The following is a 23436-nucleotide window of genomic DNA, read 5'->3' as shown; positions in this document are numbered from 1 at the left end:
TACATGACGTCAGTTCTAAATGCATTGTGGGTTATATTAATGGTTCTCGGTTTGTCCCCTGCTGTAAACCAAAATGGAGGCTGACATTTTGCCAGCGATTTGGGAATTGCAAGGCAAAATGACACGGTAAAGCTCCAGATTTCGATGTGTGGGAACTAGATTGTTTAACTTAGCGAAAATCGTCGAGTTTTTGTAGAATTTTTCAAAGGAAGAAAAGATTTCGTGCGAAAGGGAGTTGCTTTCAAGAGATTCCGACATGAGTATGCGATCCGGGAAGAAAGACACAAAGATGAGGATTCGGGCTTTTCCGGTAGGTGTAAACTTCTTCAGCAACCTTAAAATAACGCTTTATGTAAGCTCAACTTTGCAACAATCGACTGGGGTGTATATTCGTTTCTTTTATTTTATTTACCCGTAGCAGAAAGAACTGAGGTATTCGAGCTATGTCGAGCAAGTCGAATTTGGCGCGATTTGCACCCGATTCAAACATGAATTTATTTACACTGTTAGGTAATATTAAAGTAAGGATGTTCGGTCGCAAGCTGATCACTTGTCCCAGATTTGCAAAGTTTTATTCCTCTGTATGAAGCAGACTAATTTGTATGTATGTAGATTAATTTTCCTCAATTCTGTACTTTGCACATTGCGGAAGTTTTCGATGCCTGTGTGATGTACCTGAGTGTACGCTTGGGTGTTCATCATTTTCATACCAGTTGAAAGATTTTAACATTGCAAATTTATATTTTCGTTTATTCCGAGGATTTTCATTGTTTATAGTTGTATTAAAATATGCACTACAGGGTTGCCCAGTAAGAGTTACATTTAGCAATTTTGCTGCTACAAAACTAAGAATTTAGTTTACTGATCATTAGTTGGAGTGAATCAGCCAATTTTTTAGGTAGCTTTCCTCAATATTGAGGGATGTGCACTATACAAAAATTTTCTGTCTAACATCTGCACAGTTGATGAATTCTGTGCTTCCTCAATAGCGAGGTTGCGCTATTATTAAAGGGGGTCCTTTTTAACCACCAGTTTTGTGCTAAGAAAAGTTTCTGACTGTCAATTTTTGGAAACCAAACCTCCTACGGATAAGCTTTTTGCACATCTTTGTTCCATTGAAGAGTCCTTCACGTGTTTCAAATCACAGCCATATTTGACGAGTCACATGACCAGAATAGAAAAAAACCCTAATACTGAAAGGGCAAAATAAAACGAATTAAAATCAGTGCCAACAGAATGTCCACATGCTTAGTGCTTTCTATGGCTTATGAAATTCGCAAAGTTTTAGGGATTTTAGAGATTTTAAATTCTAGTACGTGGTTTGGGACTGGCACTAGTTACGCACGCACAATATCGATTTTTACAATGCAGTTGTCCTCTCCACCCCAAATTCTCCATTAAGCTACTGAAATCGGGATAAGCTCCGGCCTGATGGGCCACTAAACTCAAACACAGACTAAACCTATTCTATATGTAACCAGAGTGAACTAAGATGTAAGATACAAGTGCAATATATTTTGCCTGGACTGGTTGCTCATGAGACAAACATACAATATTTTATCCATTTGATTAAGAGAAATGACCCAACAAAATGACCAACCAGACTTCCATTTTGTTCAGTCAAATGACCTGTGACTGATCAATGCTTATTTCCAGCCTTGAGACATGTCTAAATCTTCACTTATCTATACACCTTTAGTCAGTTGTTTTTCCTACAGGATGTACCCTTTAAAAAAACACACACACAAAAAAACAGGCTAATGCTGTTGCTAATAGCCATATCAGTAGCAGTTTATTAGTGACAGAGCATACATGTGCAATAAAATATTTAATCTCAATATGACCTCTGTGATGTCGTTATTAGGCCAAAAACCCCCTTACATTCCCACCTTCCCTCACCTATTTTTCGTCTGCAAGTAAATGAAAAAAAAAAATGTGCATAAGTAACTGAGAGCCACATTCAGCTGTTTTGTTAGCCAGAGTAAGCAGATCCTCTCTTGTGTGAATTCTTTGAGAGATGTGCAAGATTTGAACCAAAAAATTTCAAACTGAAGTCACAGGCCTTCTGAGGTCTGCAGTATACATCATCTTTGATTGGTTGTTCCTGGTTTTCAGCAGGAAACAAGCCACTTGAAACAATTCAAATCTCTGGAGAGCTTTGTCATTAGCTAGGCATTTTTCAGGTTGAGTCTCTGAAAATTAGTGCATTTCAGTGTTTTGGTAACCATTTTTGATTAGCTAAAAAAATTCTTGCAACAGTATAGTATTGATTATTACTTAACATACAACTTGACTCATCTTAGAAATATTGGCAAACATTTTTAACCCCCTCCCCCCCCCCCAAGAAAAACTGTCCTTCCCTTTCTCTATTTTCTTTGAGCCCCCCCCCCCCCTTCCCCTGGGCAATGATCACTGTGCCTTGAATGTTTTGGTTTTACATTCATAAATAATTAAAAATAATATTAATTTGGCACGTTTTTTTACTTAAAAACTTTATGTAGTTTCCTCTTGCCAATCCTGTCTCTGAACTTGAAATAATCTGAAAATTAACTTGAAATACTTTCTTGAGGTTGGCAAGTGACTTTTTAAACTACAGCTGTGACCATTGATTATGTCAAATTAGAAAATAAGCTGATGGGTTTTAACTAGTTTTTAAATGTTGTTTATTTATTCAAAGCAGGTTATTTTGGGAATCAACACCCTATTTTTAGATTTTTCTTCTGCATTAATTATTTTATATCAGTCTTGTACCTGTAAATTTATAGAATAATTCAGATGTAATTCTGGCAATCCTATATATTTATTACTATCTCTATCTACAACAGAATTGTATTTCACTGACAGAGGTATTATAATTATCTTGCATGTCTGTATTTTGTGCTAACTTGTGTTCTCGAAAGCAATGTTCTTCCCTAAAACTGTTTTCATGTGCCTTTATTGTATAAATTATTTTATAATGCATGTATCAATTCTATTCATCAAGTACTTTTAACAAGTATTTTAATGTTCTATTATATGTTATTATGGATTGGTCATGATTGTTTATTTTATTAATTTAAATGTAATATACACATACTGCTTCTACATAACAATCTGAGGTGAAATTAAGTTTACATGTATGTATGTACATTTTGTCTACCAAGAATGATGACTTGTGTTGTGCAATTTTTCCTTCCTAAAGTCATATCCATCTATGTAATTTTAAGAATAATAATTGATTGTCCTCACATGTGGCTGTTCTTTTCTATCCTCCATGCAGTGCTAATGTAATGTTTTTTTTTTGTCTGATTAGATGACTATGGATGACAAGTATGTTGAAGATATCTGGAATTTACTGAAGAATGCCATCCAGGAGATTCAGAAAAAGAACAACAGTGGCCTGAGTTTTGAAGAATTGTACAGGTACGTGTATAAATAATGTTTAAATCCATTTGTAAACTGAACTGTTTTCTGGCTGTGGATTCCAATTCTCTCCTTCACATGTACGTACATCAGTCTTGTGCATTAATGATAATTTCAACAACAGATCAGAGTGCTTTGCTTGCTCGTCATCATCGAAAAAATATTCCTATTTTCTTGCAACTAAATTAATTCACCAATTATAACCATGAGATAAGAGGGATACAATCTACCTTATTATAGGAATATAAGGAGGCATTTTAACAACGCGAACAAAATTTACGGGTAATAAAATTAACGTGAATTTAGGAAAAGTTCTGGTCAAATGCTTATAGTAAAAAAGTTAACATACATAAAATTAACGTGAATTTTTGAAATTCGCGTTAATAACGTATCCTTAATTTCCTATAATAAGGTATGTCTGGAAGAGTTTTTCAGTTTGTGTGTAAGAACTACATGAACGTCATGTTGACAGCAAGTTTTGATTTGAAATTAACAGAAATGCATACACTATGGTGTTACACAAGCATGGAGAGAGGTTATACTCGGGACTCAAGCAAGTTGTTACAGAGCATTTGGTAGAAAAGGTATCAACATCTACACAAAATTATTGTACATTGATTTCCCAATTTTTGTTCAATTATTTCAAAAGAGAACAAAAACTGCTATTGCTATTGAACATACCAATCTGTTAACCTTCCACTTGCTTTTTATCGTGAAACAAGTAATCTTCTTTTATTCAGTACATTAGTTTAGACTTGTTTCTTTTTTTGTTGTCTTGACACTTCAAGATACGCAAAGATGTAGTGGTTTCACTCAACAATAATTTCCTGGACACACTGAATGCTGCTTGGAATGATCATCAAACATCAATGGTGATGATTAGAGATATTCTCATGTACATGGTATGTTTGCAAACAAAATACTGTCTCATCACATCTTTTTCCTGCTCCTAGTGGCTTCACAGCGAAGTGGTAAATGTGTTTGCACCAATATATGATGGTCATGGGTTCAGTCGTTTATAGGCTCAGAGTTTTTTAAGTTTTTTTTGGGACCTGAAACAAGTGCCCACTTAGGAAAGGGGTCTGTTTATGGAAGGTTGAAGTGTGCATACATGCAATGTCTGTGCAGTTGTATGTGGCTGGGACTGCTTGTTGGAGGTTGTGAATGGTGCAAATGTGCTACCATCTCCGCTGTAAAAGTATTAGGAGTAAGTCAATATAAAATCGATGAGTTCTACCTTTAACTGTTGTAAAATGAAATGTGATACACAAAATTACCTTCAAAAAACTTCAGTCTTGTAAAACATGGACATTGTTGGATGTTGTTTACTCATTACTGCAGCCTGGTTTGTACACTTTGTTGTTGATTGGATACTCCCACCTGGCCCCTTTACACAATCACTATGCAATGCATTCTGTGATAAAATTTTAATTGGAATGTTATTTCATTGTTTTCACAGGATAGAGTATATGTTCAACAAAATGGTGTCGATAATGTTTACAACTTAGGATTAATCCTTTTCAGGGACTTGGTGAGCTATTCATGATTTTTCTGATTAAGTTTTTTGAGAGATAGCTCTGTTTTTAACTTGATTTCCCGTGCAGAGTTTTTAGAATGTCTGAGACCAAAAGCTCCTAAGCCATGTGCATTCTATCATTGATCGCACATTGTGCTGATCAGCGAGATCTAATTCAGAAGTGATCAGAATTCATCTAATTCTCTTACAAAATTTGTACATTATTGATCAGACTAGTGACAAGAATAAAGAAAATCATTAACTAAGGGACCATCTGAGTTTATGGGAGGCACTGTGGTATAATGGTTAGTGTACCAGACTCCAGATCAAGCGATCTAGGCCAGGACCCTGTCTGGGGTCAATCTGCTGTGTTTGTGAGCAAGACATTTCTTACAATGCCTCTTTTTACCCAGTAGTGATGTCAGTGTTGGAAACTTAATTTTGAGAGCACTCAGCATTTGGGTGAGTGACTCTCGGAATATGCTTGCCTGGATTAGATTTCACTTACCCAAAATTCTCTCCAGAAAAATTGATTTGCACTGGCCTGGCCCCTCTGACACTTGCGTGGGTGAGCAGGCAGGTGCTAATTTCTAGCACTGTGATGTACAGGCTCAACAATTAGCTTTGTCTAAAATCTTCATCAAATTACATTTTATGTACATCTTATTGTTTGAAGGTGGTGAGGTACGGTAACATAAGAGATGATCTTTGTCAAACATTGCTGACGCTGGTCAGAAGAGAGCGTAAAGGAGAAGTTGTTGACAGGTAGTTTGCACGCCTTTTATTAACATCATTATCTTGTTCAAGTCACAAGGCTTTACATTTTTAAACCCTGACAATTACTTCCCTCCTATTTCATTCCCTTCCTTTGTTTAAGTGAATATGCAGTTAAAAATTTGTCCTTTTATTTCATTTTAAAGGATGGCCATCAGAAATGCTTGTCAAATGTTGATGATATTGGGTATAGACACTAGAAGTGTTTATGAAGAGGACTTTGAGAAGCCTTTCCTTGAAGAATCTGCAGAATTCTACAAAGTAGGAACCTTACTGTACGGCTGGTGTCATTAACTGACTCTGAACAATGCAGTCAAACCTTGATAATCTGAATCTCTACTTTGCAGACATTTTAATTATTCACACACATCTATGTTGTGGTTCAATTTTACCCTTAGTACAGTTTGGTAGTTTCCTTTGTTCTGGTGTATGGTAATATATGATCATAATGAATATCAAACAAAGGAAAATACCAGATTGTACAAGGGTAAAATTTAACCACAACATCCACACATATACACACATTTGTGGTTGGCTGCAGTAGGAATGAAGTAGAAGGTGTTTTTCTCAGACACTTGCACCAACTAAGAATGTGGGTGAAGTGGTGGTGGTCGAGGGGATGTTGTTACTTGGTTCAACTTGGCATGACTCCCAATTGTGTGTGAGAAATTATTTTATTTATTGTTTTTTCTTGCTTTTTTCTTAACAGTTAGAAGGTCAAAAGTTCCTTGCAGAAAACAGTGCATCAGTATATATCCAGAAGGTTTGTTAGTTGGAAGAATTCAAATTAAGTTTTGTCTTGTTCTTATTCTGTTAGAGGTATAATAAAAAATTGACTTTCAATGATATTCCATCAGGTTGAAGCCAGAATAAATGAAGAATCAGAACGGGCCAAACATTACCTGGATCCCACCACTGAGGACCCTATTGTTAAGGTAACATTCTTCTCTTTATTGCAGTTTTCACAAACATGAACTCTGAAATTCAAACCTCAACCAACCATTTACGCTTTTTGCTGCCGTCAATCATCTTAGTGGACCTCTCAGGAAACAGAAGTTCACTTCAACTGGGTCAAAAGGTCACATCTGTCGGTTATGATTTGTAGATTTTGATCAATTTTTTTTTCAAGGTTCGTTGGTTGTCACCATAATTATGATTGATGGCAGCAAAAATGCAATTGTTAGTTGGGTTTTGAACTTCAGAGTTCGCATGTTTGTGAAAACTGCTATAAGCCACTGAAGTGGGAAACGTTAAAATTCCTGGTATTTACATTGTATATGAGAAATGCCAAAGAATGTTTGGTTTATTACAATGTAGTTAAAAAAGGATAATTACTTATACAGGTTGTGGAAGAGGAGTTAATACGCAAGCACATGAAAACAGTGGTAGAAATGGAAAACTCTGGTGTTATTCATATGCTCAAACATAACAAAATAGAAGGTTTGTTTGCTTCCATCTTGCACTTATTGTTGTTACGTTATTTTATTTGTCCACAATGTTTTATGCTTTGTCACAATAAACCTATATAACAGTCAAAATGACTGAAGTATTCTGCTCAAAAAATGATCATTACTTTTATTAATCCAGAACAGAATGCAAATCATTCAACTGGGCTCATTTGTAACTATTTAAATAGTCCTGAATTGTCTGCTCCAGGAAGTGAACAACGGCAGAGAACAGTTCGAACAGTGCGACTGATGGAGTGGAAGATAACTTATGGACAAAATTAAACAAAAAACTCCTAAACATGAAGCTCAGACATGTTAAAATAACTATGATAAAACACATCGAGTTTCATTAGCTTTTTTTATAATAGTACGATATTAAATTTCATGATTTTAAACTTCGCGTGTCGTATATTTCGCAAGTATTAAATTTAATCGCGAAATTTAGTACTCGCGAAATTAAGTGAGAATAGGGTATCACTCTATTGAATGAATGACACAATGCTCAAGTTTTATTATTGCATGCTTGTTGTTAACTTGACAGAGAAAAAGATTTAAAAATCATTTCACAAAAATCCACAATCTGAATATTAATTTCTCTGTTTTACATTCAGATCTGGCAAGAATGTACCGTCTCTTTGTCAGAGTTAAGGATGGCTTGAAGACAGTATGTGACTGCATGAGAGGATATTTACGAGAACAAGGGAAAGCTCTTGTCGTAGAAGAGGAAGGGGAAAGTTGTAAAAACCCCATCACCTACATTCAGGTTAGTGGTTTATTTTATACCAATTCTTCTAAGCACATGCTGTTTAAATATGAGTACAAATTGCTTATATGGCAATGAACTGAAAGACAATGTTTTACTGGCAATGTGTATTGCCTGGTGTTTATTCATGTAATTGATTGTCTACTCACAGTTTATGTTTGTTTATTTCAGAGTCTTCTAGACTTAAAGGACAGATTTGATCATTTTTTGAACAATTCCTTCAGTAATGACAGATTATTCAAGCAGGCAATATCTTCAGTAAGTTTATATAAGTTCATTTTGATGCATACCATTGTCACTAGCTACATGTACTTGCAAGAAATACATTCCATACTAGAGCGGTTTTCACTTGAGTGTCGAAAGTAAATTGCGTTTGCTTTGGTTTTGCATTACTACGCTCAGTGATTGGTTTAAAACTCACACGCCACTTTCTCAGCCAATCAGAAGTAAAACCAAAACCAATCCTGACTCGCTTGTGCACGTTTTCCCGCGCTTCGTGCCAGCTACATGTATTTGCTTCAAGTTTTGATTGGTTTACCTGATTGTCTGTGTCCTTTGTGATTGGCCAGAGTGATTACTTTGGTTTTGGTTTTACGACACTCAATTGAAAACTGCTCTAAACAGTTCAGGGATTTTTGAGAGAAACAAGATGTGTCTCAGTTTCTCTCAAGATATATTTCGTTTCTCATGAGTCGAGAGGGGGAAACTTACTTTTGTTCAGAACTTTTAGTAATAGGTGAAATTAAAGGATGTTATGTTCATAACTAGAAAGTTGCAGTAAATATACAACATAGAATAGATTGTTAGTTAACTTGTTATGCAAGAAGTTAATTTGTTGTTTTGTGCTTCACTTTCAGGAATTTGAACATTTTCTCAATCTCAATGGAAAATCGCCTGAATTTTTGTCTCTCTTTGTTGACGACAAACTGAAGAAAGGTGTAAAGGGGGTAAGCTGTGAAGTTTTACTTTATTTGCCCTCTTTGTTTTTGGGGATCCTTTGTTTCTGGTCTTTTATTCTGTAAAATGGTATGATCTACCACAGTTTATTCCAACAAGAATGTGAGATACATATTTGTACATTCAATTTATTTGGTGATGTGAAGTTCTGATAATCTTGTAAGTTCACTTCACATATTAGCAGGAAAAAAATACAACAAATTTACTTTCTCATCCATTTAACAATGGTTTCCTGGCTTTCCTTTCAGCTTTCTGAGCAAGAAGTAGAAACTGTATTGGATAAATGTATGGTGCTTTTCAGATTTCTTCAAGAAAAGGTGAGCTTAATATAAAATATATTTTATGCTTGCACATGTTTGCAGATTTGAAGTGAAAGTACAATTGTAATTTCTAGGCCAGAACTGACCTGGCCTGCAAGTTAAGTGAAAATAGTTAAATAAAACAACATTGTGTGAGTCTGTGTTGGTTGCTAGGTTTGCTTTTTTTTCTATGATAAAAAACAAATATTGCAGTACTTTGTAAGGAGGTTGACACTAACAAAGCTGTTGTGTTATTAGGATGTTTTCGAAAGATATTACAAACAACATCTGGCCAAGAGACTTCTTCTAGGAAAGAGCATCTCTGATGACTCAGAGAAAAATATGATCTCTAAGCTGAAGGTTGGTCACTGATCTCACATAATGCCTGCTGTTGGTAATTTAGTATTCATAAATACAAAAACGTAAAAAAATGCTCTTTTCACTAGTGGTGTTTGTATGTTAACTGGGTGTAATGTTATGCTTATGTCTGCATGGTAGGCAGGAGGTGTTCAATTAATCAATTCAGTTCATCTCGTTATTATCATGCTACAGTGATGTATGAGCTACCAAATTGTGCTCGTTTGAGATGTTCTAATTTTTTCAGCGATTATCAGCTCTTGAACATTGTTACGGTTAATCTTGTAAAGCGCTATTGGATAGCGATAGAAATAATGCTATATAAACAAATTATTATTATTATTATTATTATTATTATTATAATTATTATTATTATTATTATTATCATGTCAAAATTTAAGCAAAGGCGACCCTGTAAATGACATTAACAACTGCATCGCAAAATGGAGGTTGGGTGCCTGCGGCATCCAGGAGCTTCCACTATTGGCAGCCAGCTCCTAGATGGAGACTGCTCCCATGGCTGGCAAATCCTGGCAAGCCAGCCATGAGCCCCCACGCAGTAGGGAGGGCAGGCACCCGTCACACTGCACGAACAGTGGAAAGAGGGAGGGAAGAGGGGGGGGGGAAGCCTTGAAGATGAGGTCCCATGAACTGCCACGCTAATAAACACGCTTACGTCCGCAAACGCTCAAAGCACACTTCAGTCGAAGAGCACATGGGATCTGGCGCATGCCCATGTATGAAACACCGCTGACTCCAAACAACACTGGCGCTCTTTGTTGTTAACTCTGTTAAATTGCATTTAACTGCATTTAACAACTGCATCGCAAAATGGAGGTTGGGTGCCTGCGGCATCCAGGAGCTTCCACTATTGGCAGCCAGCTCCTAGATGGAGACTGCTCCCATGGCTGGCAAATCCTGGCAAGCCAGCCATGAGCCCCCACGCCAAGCCGGAGGACCTCCGAGCAGCGCGCTAGCAAGCTCGGAGAAAGAGGGGCTCATGGATGGGAGAGCCAGAGACCCGAGAAAAACTGCCCAAATCCGGAGGCACCCAGTAACCGGCAAATAAGTGATAAGTGAAACACCATACCTGTTAGGCAAGTCTTTCAGCTACTGAAAGGATGGTTTCCACAGGCGTGCGCCCATATAACAGGTAAGCATCACTCGACCAGCGACCCATTGTCTTAATGAGATGGTCAGGAACACCTCTCTGCGCAGCAGTTGTTGCGGCTCCAATTCTAAAGCTATGCCCTGAAAACTTTCCAGGAATTCCTGCTGCCTGTAGAGTGGTTTGAAGAAACGAGGAAAGCCGCGATCGAGAAAGAGGAGAGCCATCTTGGTGAATAAAGAGAGGTCCGGTGCCTGGCCCGCGAAGATGAAGGTAGTTTGTTAATGCAGTCACAGGACAGAGAGGCAAGGAACCACGGCCAAGATAGATGAAACAACCCTGCCTGAAAGGGTCAGTCTTTGAGCACTTGATCAACACTCTAAAGCTTTGGGGATTTGTGGAGGAGTCTACTTGAAGATCTGCTGCTGTCAGGTGCACAGTTGGATCAAAGGTACCATTTGTTGTAAATTCTCCAGCTCTAAGAAACCCAAAGAAGCCGAGACAGCAGGCTGCCCATAGCATGACATTGTCAGGGTTAGTAAAATCTAAAGACTTGTGCAAAACAGACATAAGGTCAGCTGTCACTGGCTGGCGCTGAGGGAGATTTGAGCCCTTGTGTCGTTTGATCCCCCGAAGGAGACGCTGAAGTTGAAGACGATTGACCATTGGGTCCGAGAAGCCATAGTCAATATGTAAAGAACGGACTGCAGACAAATATACTTTAATGGAAGAATGGTGAAGACGATCTGCTAAATGAGTACAGAAGCGCATCAGAGTTTGTTCACTGGCTGGTAAAATGGGCTGACTTGGCTCGATGGGAGTATCCTGACTACAAAATTCTAAGAATTGACGTTGAGCAGAAGCATAAACTTGGCGAGTAGAAGGTGAGGCCATTGGTCAAGTAGAACTGGCATTTGTCTGTCAAAGTACGGGCAGCTGAGCTAGCAGCGTTGAAGGAATTGGAGTTGCCCCAGGAGCTGCGTGAGGAGCAAGATGATGGAAACGCTGAAAGTCAAAACGAGATAAGGCATCAGCAATGGAGTTGTCTTTACCCGGTGTATGAGAGGCAGTAAAGGCAAAGGAATGTCGGGCTGCCACAAGTGATAGGTGACGGAGAAGAACCATCATGTTCGGATCCTTCGTGGTGCCTGAACGCAAGACACTAACGACCGCCATGTTGTCGGAGCAGAACTCAACTCGTTTTGAAGCCCATCGGTGGCCCCATAAGGAAGCTGCAATAACCACGGGAAACAGCTCTTTGTACGCAATTGCCAAGGGATGCTGAGCAGCTGACCATTCACCCACGAACCATTCATGATCAAAGATTGCACCATAACCCTTGGCACCAGCAGCATCTGAGGAAACGGAAAAATCAGGTAAGGTCGCCCACTGTGGGGAGAGCAGGAAACTGAGACCATCCCAAGAATGGAAAAATTCTCGCCACCAACGAAGGTCTAAGCGAAAGTCTTGGTTGAGCCTAATCGGGTGGTCATCACGTCGGAAGGCTGACAATAAATTAATCATGCGCCGCAAGAAGGTACGCCCCTGAGGAACTACTTTGCATGCGTGTTGAAGATTGCCAATGAGAGATTCCAGCTCCTTCCTAGTGCAATGTTGTTTGAGGGACCAGGATTCAAGAAGAGCAGCAATACGATCAAACTTATCACGTGGCAGACGGGCCTGAAGTGCAAGAGAATCAAGCTCAATACCGAGCACCGTTAAACAAGTGGATGGCCCCTCCAGTTTGTTCGGGTGAAGAGGGATTCCCCACTTTTTAAATAGCTTAACACAAGTATCAATATTGTTCTGGCAGACAGGTGAATTAGGAGGGCCCAACGTATGGAAGTCATCCAGGTAGTGTAATAGAAAATTCACATTGTAATTGTGTTTCAGGATCCACTCGAGCATATCTGCAATGGAGGAGAAGATGAATGGAGCGGAGCGTAGTCCAAATGGAAGCGCCATATCAATAAAATATTTTTCGCGCCACTTCATACCAAGCAGGTAACGATCATCAGAATGGACAGGGACATTGCGATAAGCACTTTCCACATCGAACTTTGCCATCAGTGTTCCTCTACCGTGAAGCATGATCCCGCTGATGACATCATCAACCTTCATGTACTGCACTGAAAAGGGGGTTCTTTGGGAATGCCGTCATTGACACTATGGCCTAAAGGACTAGACAAATCCAAGATAAGCCGCCATTTTCCAGGCTGGTACTTCTTTGGGATAATTCCAAAGCGACTCACGTGGAGGTTTGGGATAGGGGCTATAGCGAAGGGGCCAGCTACACGGCCTTTGTCGAGTTCCGTGAGGAGATACTGGTCGATGACGGACGGCTGAAGGGATGCTGAAGGCATATTTTTATTTTCCGATTTTAAAGATATAGCCAGAGGATCAAAACCAAGATGAAAACCATTTGTGAGGCCTGCAATTACATAATCCACTTGCGATTGGTCGGGGTAAGAACACAGTTCATGTCGAAGTTTTTCCGCGTCTATGGGTGTTACTCTAGATGGGGGGACGAGGTCTTGCTGCGAGGTGCCCAACGTGGAAAAGGAGCGAGAGGGGAAAGTATGGGGTGCCATTGCGGAGGGCATGCCACTACCAAAAGCATCTTGTGGTGCATGAACAACAACATTAACAGGAATAGGAATCAAACAATTTGAAGAGGAAACTGAACGAAAAGAATGTACACTATTTACAGATGGTTTGGGTCCCACTTCAACGCCGCTGACGTTTGCTTTGGGATGGGGGAGTTGACTGGGAGCGCCGGTAAAGAGAGGTTGAGGCCCGAAAGGGACAATTGACGCGTGGATGATCACCTTCACATTTCTCACAGCGATGTCGGTACCGGCATTGACCAAAGGTCCAGCGACAGGTGCCATCATTCCAAGATCGGCAAAAGGTGGACGAACTGGCTATCGACGTTGAAGCTGGAGATGAAGTGGTTGGCTGCTGGCTAGACTGAGGAAGAGGTGACGCAAGAGTATGGAAGTTGTATAAATCCAGATTCATACGAGACCAATCCACCAAACCTGCTGCAGCTGCGTCCTTGCGGAATGCAATATCGTAGTGGAGCCAGGCCTTCCCAGGGAACTGGCGCGATGTCTTAAGAATTAGTAGCTTGTATTGTGTCATGTCCTGCCACCTGGAAGGATGAGCGCAACATAAAATCCACGAATACATGGTGAATGCCTCAACCCATGTCATGATATCAGTGATCTCTTGCACCCTTTTCTTAGAAGAACTCACGAGAAGTTTGCCATCAAAGTACATTGGGGGCTCTGTGTCCTGGGCTTTTAAGTTTTCAGCCAGCAAGTCGGCAAGATCAACAAATTGGCCAGACCTAATTTTCGTCACCAGCTTCTCAGGGATAGGAAAATAACCGGGGCCAACAACAAATGGGCTATTCAGGGATGTTGAGGTAGACGCAATTGAGGAATTAGAACCAAAGGAGGACAATGGCGTAAAAAACTGGCTCGAAGATGGCGGTCCATTCGCGGCACCACGAGAACCAAACAAGGATGGCGAAGACAAAGAAGAGTTGCCTAGTGTGCAATATGTTGAAATAAATGGAGGAACGACCAAATTACCTGAGGACTGGGCTGGTTAATGACAGCAGAACCAGATGACATTGTGACGGGCGATGTTGTGCCCGATGTCGCGTTTCCCGCCGCCGAAGAACTCGATGTGTGGCTTTGCAACGCCGCCAGAATGCGCGGTAACGAATCCCCCAGGGCTTGTGAAAAAGCTTGACTGAGGTCCTGTTGAGAGAGAACGAAGGAGGGTGGAGCGCTCACCGGAGTTGAATTAATGGGAGGACTTGCGACGGAAGAGGGAGGATCGGCTGAGGAAGAAGGCTGACTTGAATCCAACATGGCGGCTGCACTGTTGTTTGTTGTACGCTTTGAACGAAGTGCCATACAAACGAAAGAAACAACCGCAAGATTCGAAACGACGGACGAAAAAACAAATAATGCACACGCTACTCAAGATAAGGACAAGGGGGGAAGCCTTGAAGATGAGGTCCCATGAACTGCCACGCTAATAAACACGCTTACGTCCGCAAACGCTCAAAGCACACTTCAGTCGAAGAGCACATGGGATCTGGCGCATGCCCATGTATGAAACACCGCTGACTCCAAACAACACTGGCGCTCTTTGTTGTTAACTCTGTTAAATTGCATTTAACTGCATTTAATTATTTGTACAACTTCTAGAGTGGTTTGTATTGGTTTGCTATCAGCTGCATAATTCATGTACCTTGCATGTTTTTCGCTTTTCAGACTGAGTGTGGATGTCAATTTACATCCAAACTAGAAGGCATGTTCAAAGACATGTCATTATCACAATCAACAAATGATGAATTTAGACAACACATCTCCAATAATCAGGTAAACAGAATAATAAAGAGACAAAAATTGCCACTTAGGAGATTTCTGAAGTAAATACCTAATTTAGGTGTATTAAGATTACAGGTACAGTGTAGCTTGAAAACAACTTTTGAGTTAGATCATTCCTGTATTGGATTAAGGCCTATACACACGAAGAATCATTTTTAAATTTGGTCAGTTTGCCCTAGGATCTTGCTCCCAAATATTTAACTGGCTTAATTAAGGCTGATAGACATGAAGGGTTTTGCTACCGGGTTATGCCGCAGGGGCACACTACTGGAGCAAAGCTTCTCTGTGTGTACCAATGATTTTACAGGTAAAATTCATCCTTAGGAGCAGAATTTCCACCCCGCAAAATGCTCCATGATATTAAACTGGTTAAATGTTTTGGAGAAAGATCCCAGGGCAAATTGAGCAAACTTGAAAATGCTCCCTTGTGTGTACTGTACAAGGGGTTTTTCTCCTGGAGCATAACCCTGGTCTTTACGCTGCATCTGATGGTTATGCATCACTCGTGTTCAGTTATGAAAATAAAGTTGTTTTGCATGTCGATTGGACAATCTTATGTGACATTTACAGATAAATCTGATGGGAGTGGATCTGGTAGTTCGAGTTCTCACAACTGGGTTCTGGCCAACCCAGGCCGCCTCGCCAAAGTGCACTGTTCCTCCCCAGGCCCAGCACGCTTTTGACTGCTTTAAAAGGTAAAAATTATATGGATTGTTCAGTACAGTCAAGGAATAACCAAACAAGCCTTGTTTGATGTTGTCTCACCGTTTTGTTGTGGCACAAGTTGCAATAGAAACCGTATTTGTGTAACACCCACTAAACTCGACACGTCTCTTGACGTTTTTGTTGCCAGTAGGAAGCATTGTACAAAAAAATTCAAGTTCAACTTTTTGTTACAACTGCAGAATGTTCCATCATTTTTTTTTTGGTTGCCAAACTGGCGTTACACTAAGCAACTTTTCCTGTAAATTGTCTTGCAACAGCAAAACAAAATGGAAAAGTTGCACTAAACATTTCCCAGTGTGACAGTACCTTGAAAAACCACATGTAACCACAGCGAAGTGCGGCAAACGTGCACGAGCAAGTCACGATTGGTTTTAGCATAACCTCTGTTTGGATGAGAAAGTGGCGCGAGTTTTGTAAACCAATCACTAAGCATGCTAATGCAACCAACGAAAACGTAAATTACTTTCTACAGTAAAGTTTATATCTCTTTATTCATCTAAGTTTTACCTTTTTTCTAGGTTCTATTTAGGTTGTCACAGTGGAAGACAGCTGACTCTTCAACCACAACTAGTAAGGACAGTTTTTCAGTTTGATAGATTTGTGCTCAGGTTAAACAAACAGCAGTTACTTAGTGGTTTGCTTAACGTCTTGTTCTTTGTCCCTGTTCTATTTCTGTTGTGAAATGATTTAGAGATTTGTTTGTTGTTTATAGGGAACAGCGGAGCTGAATGCGACCTTTCCACCTTCCAAGAAAGTGAGTGCCTTGGTTTGTCAGTCAGTCAGTCAGTCAGTCAGTCAGTCAGTCAGTCAGTCAGTCAGTCAGTCAGCCAGTCAGTCAGTCAGTCAGCCAGTCAGCCAGTCAGCCAGTCAGTCAGTCACGTATGATCTTAAGTGATTCTAATTTTAACATTCATTAGCGACTTCTCCAAGGATTTGTCAAAAACGAAGTTTGCTATAACCATGATTTACTAATTTCTTTTCAGGAGGGTGGTCCCACAGAAACACGACGACACATATTTCAAGTATCCTCTTACCAGATGTGTCTGTTAATGCTGTTTAATACTCAAGAGAGATGGACTTATGAGGTGGGCATACATAAAATGTCACTTGACAACTCAACCAATCTGCTGGCAGGAAGGTCCGGGGCGAGTTAAAGATCTTAATCTGATTTCCTCGCTTTTAGGTTGAAAATGATTGCTAAACCTGTACTCGTTGAATCGTTTAAAGTCCTATTATAGTCAACTCCCTCTATAACGAAAACCTTCGGAACCACAATTTGGTGTCCGTAATATAGGATGTCCGAAGTACCGAAAGTTATTTTCAGTAATTCTTATTCGCCGGGACTGCAACTCCTCTCCGTAATAACGGGGTGTCCGTAATAGCGAGATTTCTACAAGGCGAGAGTTGACTGTACTTTCAAACACAGAAAAAAAATATGTCATCTCATCATCTTTATTTCATCTTGCAGGAAATTAGTCAGCATACAGAAATTCCTGAAAGAGATTTAAACCGGGCGTTACAATCACTTGCGTGTGGAAAAGCAACGCAAAGAGTTCTCACTAAAGATCCTAAAGGAAGAGATATATGTGAGTGGAAAGATTGGAACTTATATCCTTACTACTGTAGAACAGTACGCATAACAGTCAAATTCCGGTAATAGGGTCTTCTTAGGAGCCACAGAAAGTTTCTGTCTGTAAAGCAGGTTCGACTGTAGTTCACAATTCAGTAGCAGCTATCGGCGATGGTGGACTGTAGATTTCTCGCTATTGGTAACTGTTGTTTTTTCCTTCGGATGTTTTTGTGGCGTCACTTTTATTGTAGAAACCAAACAACTGTAAGTAGTGTGGATTTTGTTAGTGTCTAGGGAAGAATTCTAAATTATCTAATTTGTTAATGATTAACAAAGTAACCTTTGAAGTCAAATAAGCATTGACGCTTGAGTTCTGTGGAGAACACACATGGCATTTTCTTCCAATGACGCCTGTGCTTTTTTCACAGATTTCCTCACAGTGTTTATTTATATTTACTGTAACAATCTTTCCTTTTTCTTTTTCTGCAGCAACAACCGATATGTTTTCAGTGAACGAACAGTTCACGTCCAAATTACACAGAGTCAAAATACAAACAGGTACAATGCAATCATGGTTCAGTGAACGTCTGTGTTTGGTTTATACTTATGTGTCGCAATTGTTAAATGTTTCTTTCTTTTCTTCTTCGCAGTTCTCGCCAAAGGTGAACTGGAACCTGAGAGAAAGGAGACCAGAAGTAAAGTCGACGAAGACAGAAAACATGAGTATCCTTTTTTAACGTAGTTTGAACCAAAAAATACCGGTCGTATTATTGAAGTTAATAAATAGTGTTATGAGCAGCATTAGAACCAGTGTATTTCCTTAACAAGGTGTAGAATCGAAGCTGCGATTGTAAGAATAATGAAGGCTCGTAAGAAGAGACCGCATAATCTTTTAGTTGCTGAGGTTACAGAGCAGTTAAAAGCGCGATTCATGCCGAGCCCTCAAGTCATTAAGAAGAGAATAGAAGGTTTGATTGAAAGAGAATACTTAGCCAGGACACCAGAAGACAGGTAGGTACCCGAAACTCCTTAGTGCATCCAGGACTTTTCCTTTCCGTACTCTTCAAGATTTCTAAAAAGCTTATGAATGCAAAGCAGAGCAGAGTCTACCGTGCAAGGATTTTTGTTTGCTCTGTTAATATTTTCGCGGCACGGGTTTTCGTCAACAAAACATGAACAATTGTGGTGTCCTGATAATACAACTCATGATATAACAAAAAGATGCTTTATCTTGCCTACCGTGGTTTCACTTGAGAACACCCGTCAGTCACGTAGAAAGTTCGCTAGACTTCAAACAGCCCTCTTTGTGACCCAGTAAAGCGAGCGTCAAGCTAAAAACTATCCGAAGGGGAATCTGATTGTGGTCTAATGCCCCCCTAATTAAACATAGGTAATAGACGATACATTGTTGCGCACGAAGACCAATATCATAGTTATCCTCAATTCGGTAGCTTTATGGGTTACCGTAAAAACTTTACTAGCTCCAGAAGGTCTTAGCTCTTTCCGAGACCTCTTGAGTGGGACTCACTTTCAAATCATAAATCAGCAAAAAAATGTACGTAAAAAATAGATATAATAGCAAATGTTTGTTTTGTTTAATACCTCACTGATCTTCACAAAAAGGGGGAAAAATGCACTTAATGGATTACTCTTAAATACCTCAATAACTCAAAATGATTCTTTCTTCGTTCAAAAGAAGGAGGAAAAAAAAGAGGTTTACTTAGAAATTCTAGCGGGGCTTGCTGTACGGTATATGAATTTTTGTGTCTCCAGGGCCAAGTGAACTGTGAGCAATGATAAGCTGTTTACAGTCGGGTGAATAAATGCCAGTTTTGGAAAATCTTCGTTGAAGCACTCGAAAAATTTCCGAATTATTACATCTAATATCATAGGTGACAAATTACTCCTTAATTTTGGCGCGAAATTTTAACGTTAATTTATAATTTCACATGTGAAATTATAAAATTGCCATGGCAACGCAGTTAGCGGCAAGATGGCGTCCGGTATAACAGATGTTTTAAAGCTTAAACTTTGTACATTTTCGCTTGAATTTTTATCTTAGCCAGCTAGCCTTGGCCATGTTATAAAACTTTTGATGATATTTTATATTTCAAAACGTCAAAACGACTTCAAGACTGAAGCCAATTACATAAATGGCATCGAGCGGATTTTTGAGCGTTTTCAGTACACGGGCGCCATTTTCAGTTCATTCAAGACGAACTATGGTCATAATGTGAGAAATAATTGACGGTTGATTCATCTTTGAAACTTTTTGTCAACAGCAAAAAGGAATCTCTCAAAGGTTTTCTTCAAAGACTAAAAAACTTGCCAACTTAAGCAAAATGTATGCTTTCAACTTTTCAAAGCTCGGAGTTCGCGATGCACATGACAGTCAAAAACCTACGATTGCAAGCGTAATTTGTCACCTATGATATTAAAATGTAATCAAATGTTATACTCGTGAAATTAGGAAATAATTTCATACGCCTAAAGGCTCGGGAAATTATACGAATTTTGACAAAATGCAAGTGAAATTATTTCCTAATTTCACTCGTCACCATTTGATTACCCATACCAATCAAAAAGTAGCGCTCGCGCTCACATCACAAGTACTCCGAAAGCCGTAGCGCGTATAAATACGTCATGTTGCTTAGCAACTTTGGGACGAAAAACGCAGGCTCAGTCGGAAGAGTGATGTCGCCGTCAACTGGCACTTGTTCTCCCGACTGTTTATATTATGGGCGAAGTGAAGCTGTACTGTACTTTTGAAGTTCATTTCTTAGAGCCTTATCTTTTTTGATTCTCTTTCAGGAAAGTGTATGTTTACGTTGCTTAAGAAGGATTATTCGTCAAACACCGGTCCACGCAGTTGCCACATTGTACTTCGGTCGCCGACGTTCCAAGGACATTACAGAGTGGATCATTTGGCGTCCATCTCTTTCTTGGACACGTTATGTTTTAAACTTTCCCCCTGCCAGTCAGTCGTTCAGTCAAGCCTCCACGAATCTGTCCTGCTGACATCGCTATTCGTCCACAAGAAAGTGTTTTGTTCAATGTGGTTTTAAAAGTTCTCCAAACTACAGTCGTTTTGAAAGGTAGAGAAAGGATATTTAAAGCTTAGCATTAACTGTTCGTCCCGGTCGTCGGCGTTGTGTGGAAGCGGGAAAGTCCAAGGAACTGTCTACTATGTCACGCAACAAACGAAAAGTCACGCAACGAGGCAAAACAGAATTGCAAAGCCATACACTTACTGTGTCACGCCTCGCCGTCCTGTGTAAAGCAAGGAAAATCAAACAGTTTTTCATGTTTTCTGGGTACCGAGGGCTCGTTGGATTATCTGAGTCCTCAACGTGTTTATGATAGAATTAATTGCGGAGAGAAACTTCTTTTCGTAAACAGCAATAACTTACCGTCTTGCTGAACTTAAAGTACAGTTGAATCCCGAAACTCGAACCCTCAATAACTCGAACCTCCCGCTAACTCGAACCTTTTTCGATTCCCCTCCAGGTCATTTTCTTAGTAATTTTGCCCACCATAACTCGAACCCCCGATAACTTGAACCTTTTTCGATTTCCCTTGAAGGTTCGAGTTGTCGGGATTCAACAGTATGTTTTCATCGATCGCACATATTGCAGTTTAGAAGAACTTTAGTGATGTTTAAGAAGCCTTTTCTGGGTTGGAAAAAGCAGCAACTTTGAAGGTTCGAGTTGTCGGGATTCAACAGTATGTTTTCATCGATCGCACATATTGCAGTTTAGAAGAACTTTAGTGATGTTAAAGAAGCCTTTTCTGGGTTGGAAAAAGCAGCAACTTGGATACTTGAAAATGTATCTGACATGGAGCTTGCTAAAGAACAAATGCATTTGGGAAATTCAACGGCTAACGCTGTTTTGTTGCAATTATAGATTCGATTTGTTTTACTTTAATTTTGTAAAGATTGGGCGCTGTACCATTTGTGCAGTGCTGTTGTAGACAATGTCAAAAGTTACTGCAGCTTGAGATTGCAGTTTAATTCATTAAAATTCTTAGGTAAGATCTACAGTATTCGGTTTATGAATAAAAATGAAAAATGTTGTGCTGTGTTGTTTTGTCTGATTGAAGAAACGTTGACCCATGAAAAGCATAAACCATAAACGATGCGACCCAAATGTTTACTGGGAAATTGGAAAAAAAAATACTGTCGTCTTTGACAGAATGAACATTATAATAAGACAGGTTGCATAAATCATGCTTTTAAAGCTCTCAAAGAAAGAAAATATCTTGGTTATAAATAAATGGAAGTATTACTAAGCTTACTAATGTTGTCTACCCAGAATCCCATTCGGTCTTATCGTTCATGCTTTATGCTTTTCACAGGATCAACGTTTCTTCTATTTGGTATATACATTTGACAGTAGAAAAGCTGACATGCAGGGCTTATACTTGATTCACTTTGGTGCGAAACCCAAATTGGTATGAAATGCTTTTTGTTGTCATTTTGCTAGAGATGGTGGCTAAGAGCAGGTGATTTGCTTGGGAATCCTGACTGTATTCTAGGGGATACTTGAGATGCGCCAGCATCTTATTCAGGGAAGCAAACAATTCTAGCTCCTGTTCTGGTTATGCTATACAGTAAAAACCCGCATATAAGAACCTGCATTTTTCCAAGTTAGCCTAAACAGGTTTTTTTATTAATTGTGTTTACAGGGATTTTATATTAAATAGGTTCTTATTTTCTTGAGAACTGAAAAGTTTTTGTTGTTACAATGGTACATCCTAACTCAATCATTGGAAAACTATAGTCCAATAAAGTGAGAAAACAGTATGAAAATCAAGTTGAGATTGCTATACAGTACCCAATGAAAAGAAACAACTGCTGTATTTGTGCAGTCACAGCTGTGTATAGTAAACATATACTAAAATGACGTTTCAAGGGATTTGGTTCATTTCCTTTGGCCAGTAGACCTTGTTTTATTTCATTTTTATCGAGTATTTTGCTTGTCTACAAGTAAAATGGTAAAGATATTGGAGGGAAGCTTGTCACTCTAGGACCGAATTCCGCACAGTTTTGTTAACTCTCAAGGGACTGTTTTAATTTCTCAAGGGAATATTATAATTTCTCAAGGGATTTGTCTGTGGATGTTCTAAGCGTCACACGGTGGTAGTGCGTCAACACGTGCGATGTCGTAGAAAAAACGTGACTTGTCAATTTTATAAACGTTATATAACAATTTTGAAACGTGAGTAGCCCAATTGGTACATTACATAACCAATTGAGAATGTGAGGGGTTCAGCGCTCGAAGGCAACGAAGTTTAGAACGCAAATTTGTACTGGTACAAGTCTTTCACACACTAAAACGTTGCTAATAGTTAAACAAAGGGAACTCATTTCGTGACAATTGATTATTTCTGCTGAGTTGCACAATTTAGAATTGCAACATCATTCAATGCAGGTGTGAAGTGATATTTACAAGTGATTTTGTAGCCTGTTGTGAAATTACTTCCGGTGGAAGCAGTAAACGCTTAGGAAAGTGGTCAAAACTACTATACAAGCTCAGGACCCACCAGAATAAGTGGAGGTGACTGCCTACCCATATAGCCCCCCACCCCCTTGAAGAGTCCCATGGTATCTGCTTTTGCCCCCCACCCCCCAAAATTTAGAGCCCCGTGATCTCTTCTTTACCCCTCCCCCTCCCCAATAGACCCATGGTCTCTTCTGTATCCCCCCTCCTCCCCAAATAGACCCATGGTCTCTTCTGTACCACCCCCCTCCCCAAATAGACCCATGGTCTCTTCTGTAACCCTCCCCCCTCCCCAATAGAACCATGGTCTCTTCTGTACCACCCCCCCTCCCCAATAGACCCATGGTCTCTTCTGTACCACCCCCCTCCCCAATAGACCCATGGTCTCTTCTGTACCACCCCCCCCCTCCCCAATAGACCCATGGTCTCTTCCCAGTAGACCCATGGTCTCTTCTGTAACCCCCCCCCCCTAAATGTTTAATCAGAGCCAATTTGAAAGGTCTGAAATTTTGAGGTTGGGTCTTCGTGTGGATTTTGAGAAAAATGGCATTGAAACTACTAGTGCCCAGTCCCCTCTTAAGCACCCGGTTGTTCATTTTGGCTGTT

The 23436-nt window shown here is 39.7% G+C and overlaps 2 protein-coding genes across 2 annotated transcripts; one reads left to right on the top strand and one right to left on the bottom strand.

Annotated features, from left to right (window-relative positions):
• The first annotated feature begins 35 nt into the window (after positions 1–35).
• LOC144662429 (cullin-3-like) lies at positions 36–20415 on the top strand. The gene is made up of 25 exons (XM_078523232.1): positions 36–310; positions 3293–3402; positions 3899–3986; positions 4191–4304; positions 4862–4933; positions 5595–5683; positions 5839–5953; positions 6402–6455; positions 6550–6627; positions 7036–7132; positions 7752–7903; positions 8075–8161; positions 8761–8850; positions 9109–9177; positions 9418–9519; positions 14917–15024; positions 15604–15728; positions 16278–16329; positions 16472–16513; positions 16743–16844; positions 17228–17345; positions 17819–17887; positions 17980–18052; positions 18164–18340; positions 20141–20415. Exons 1-25 carry the CDS (start codon positions 257–259, stop codon positions 20163–20165), a joined length of 2262 nt encoding a protein of 753 aa, XP_078379358.1. The 5' UTR covers positions 36–256; the 3' UTR covers positions 20166–20415.
• Positions 10610–11518, bottom strand: LOC144662961 (integrase/recombinase xerD homolog). Its single transcript, XM_078523890.1, has one exon. It carries the CDS (start codon positions 11516–11518, stop codon positions 10610–10612), a length of 909 nt encoding a protein of 302 aa, XP_078380016.1.
• Positions 20416–23436: the final 3021 nt, after the last annotated feature.

The sequence above is a fragment of the Oculina patagonica genome, chromosome 8 (genome assembly GCF_052425735.1).
Source record: "Oculina patagonica isolate OP01 chromosome 8, crgOcupat, whole genome shotgun sequence".
Taxonomy (NCBI): Eukaryota; Metazoa; Cnidaria; class Anthozoa; order Scleractinia; family Oculinidae; genus Oculina; species Oculina patagonica.
Note: the sequence above shows the minus strand (reverse complement) of the source record. Positions and strands in the feature narration are given on the sequence as shown.

Excerpts from the sequence above, each read along its gene's own strand:
- LOC144662429 (XM_078523232.1), top strand. The coding sequence starts at position 257 with ATGAGTATGCGATCCGGGAAGAAAGACACAAAGATGAGGATTCGGGCT. Across the intron at positions 3,403-3,898 it reads AGTTTTGAAGAATTGTACAG|AAATGCATACACTATGGTGT; the intron begins GTACGTGTATAA and ends TGAAATTAACAG. Across the intron at positions 6,456-6,549 it reads CATCAGTATATATCCAGAAG|GTTGAAGCCAGAATAAATGA; the intron begins GTTTGTTAGTTG and ends ATATTCCATCAG.
- LOC144662961 (XM_078523890.1), bottom strand. The coding sequence starts at position 11,518 with ATGGCCTCACCTTCTACTCGCCAAGTTTATGCTTCTGCTCAACGTCAA.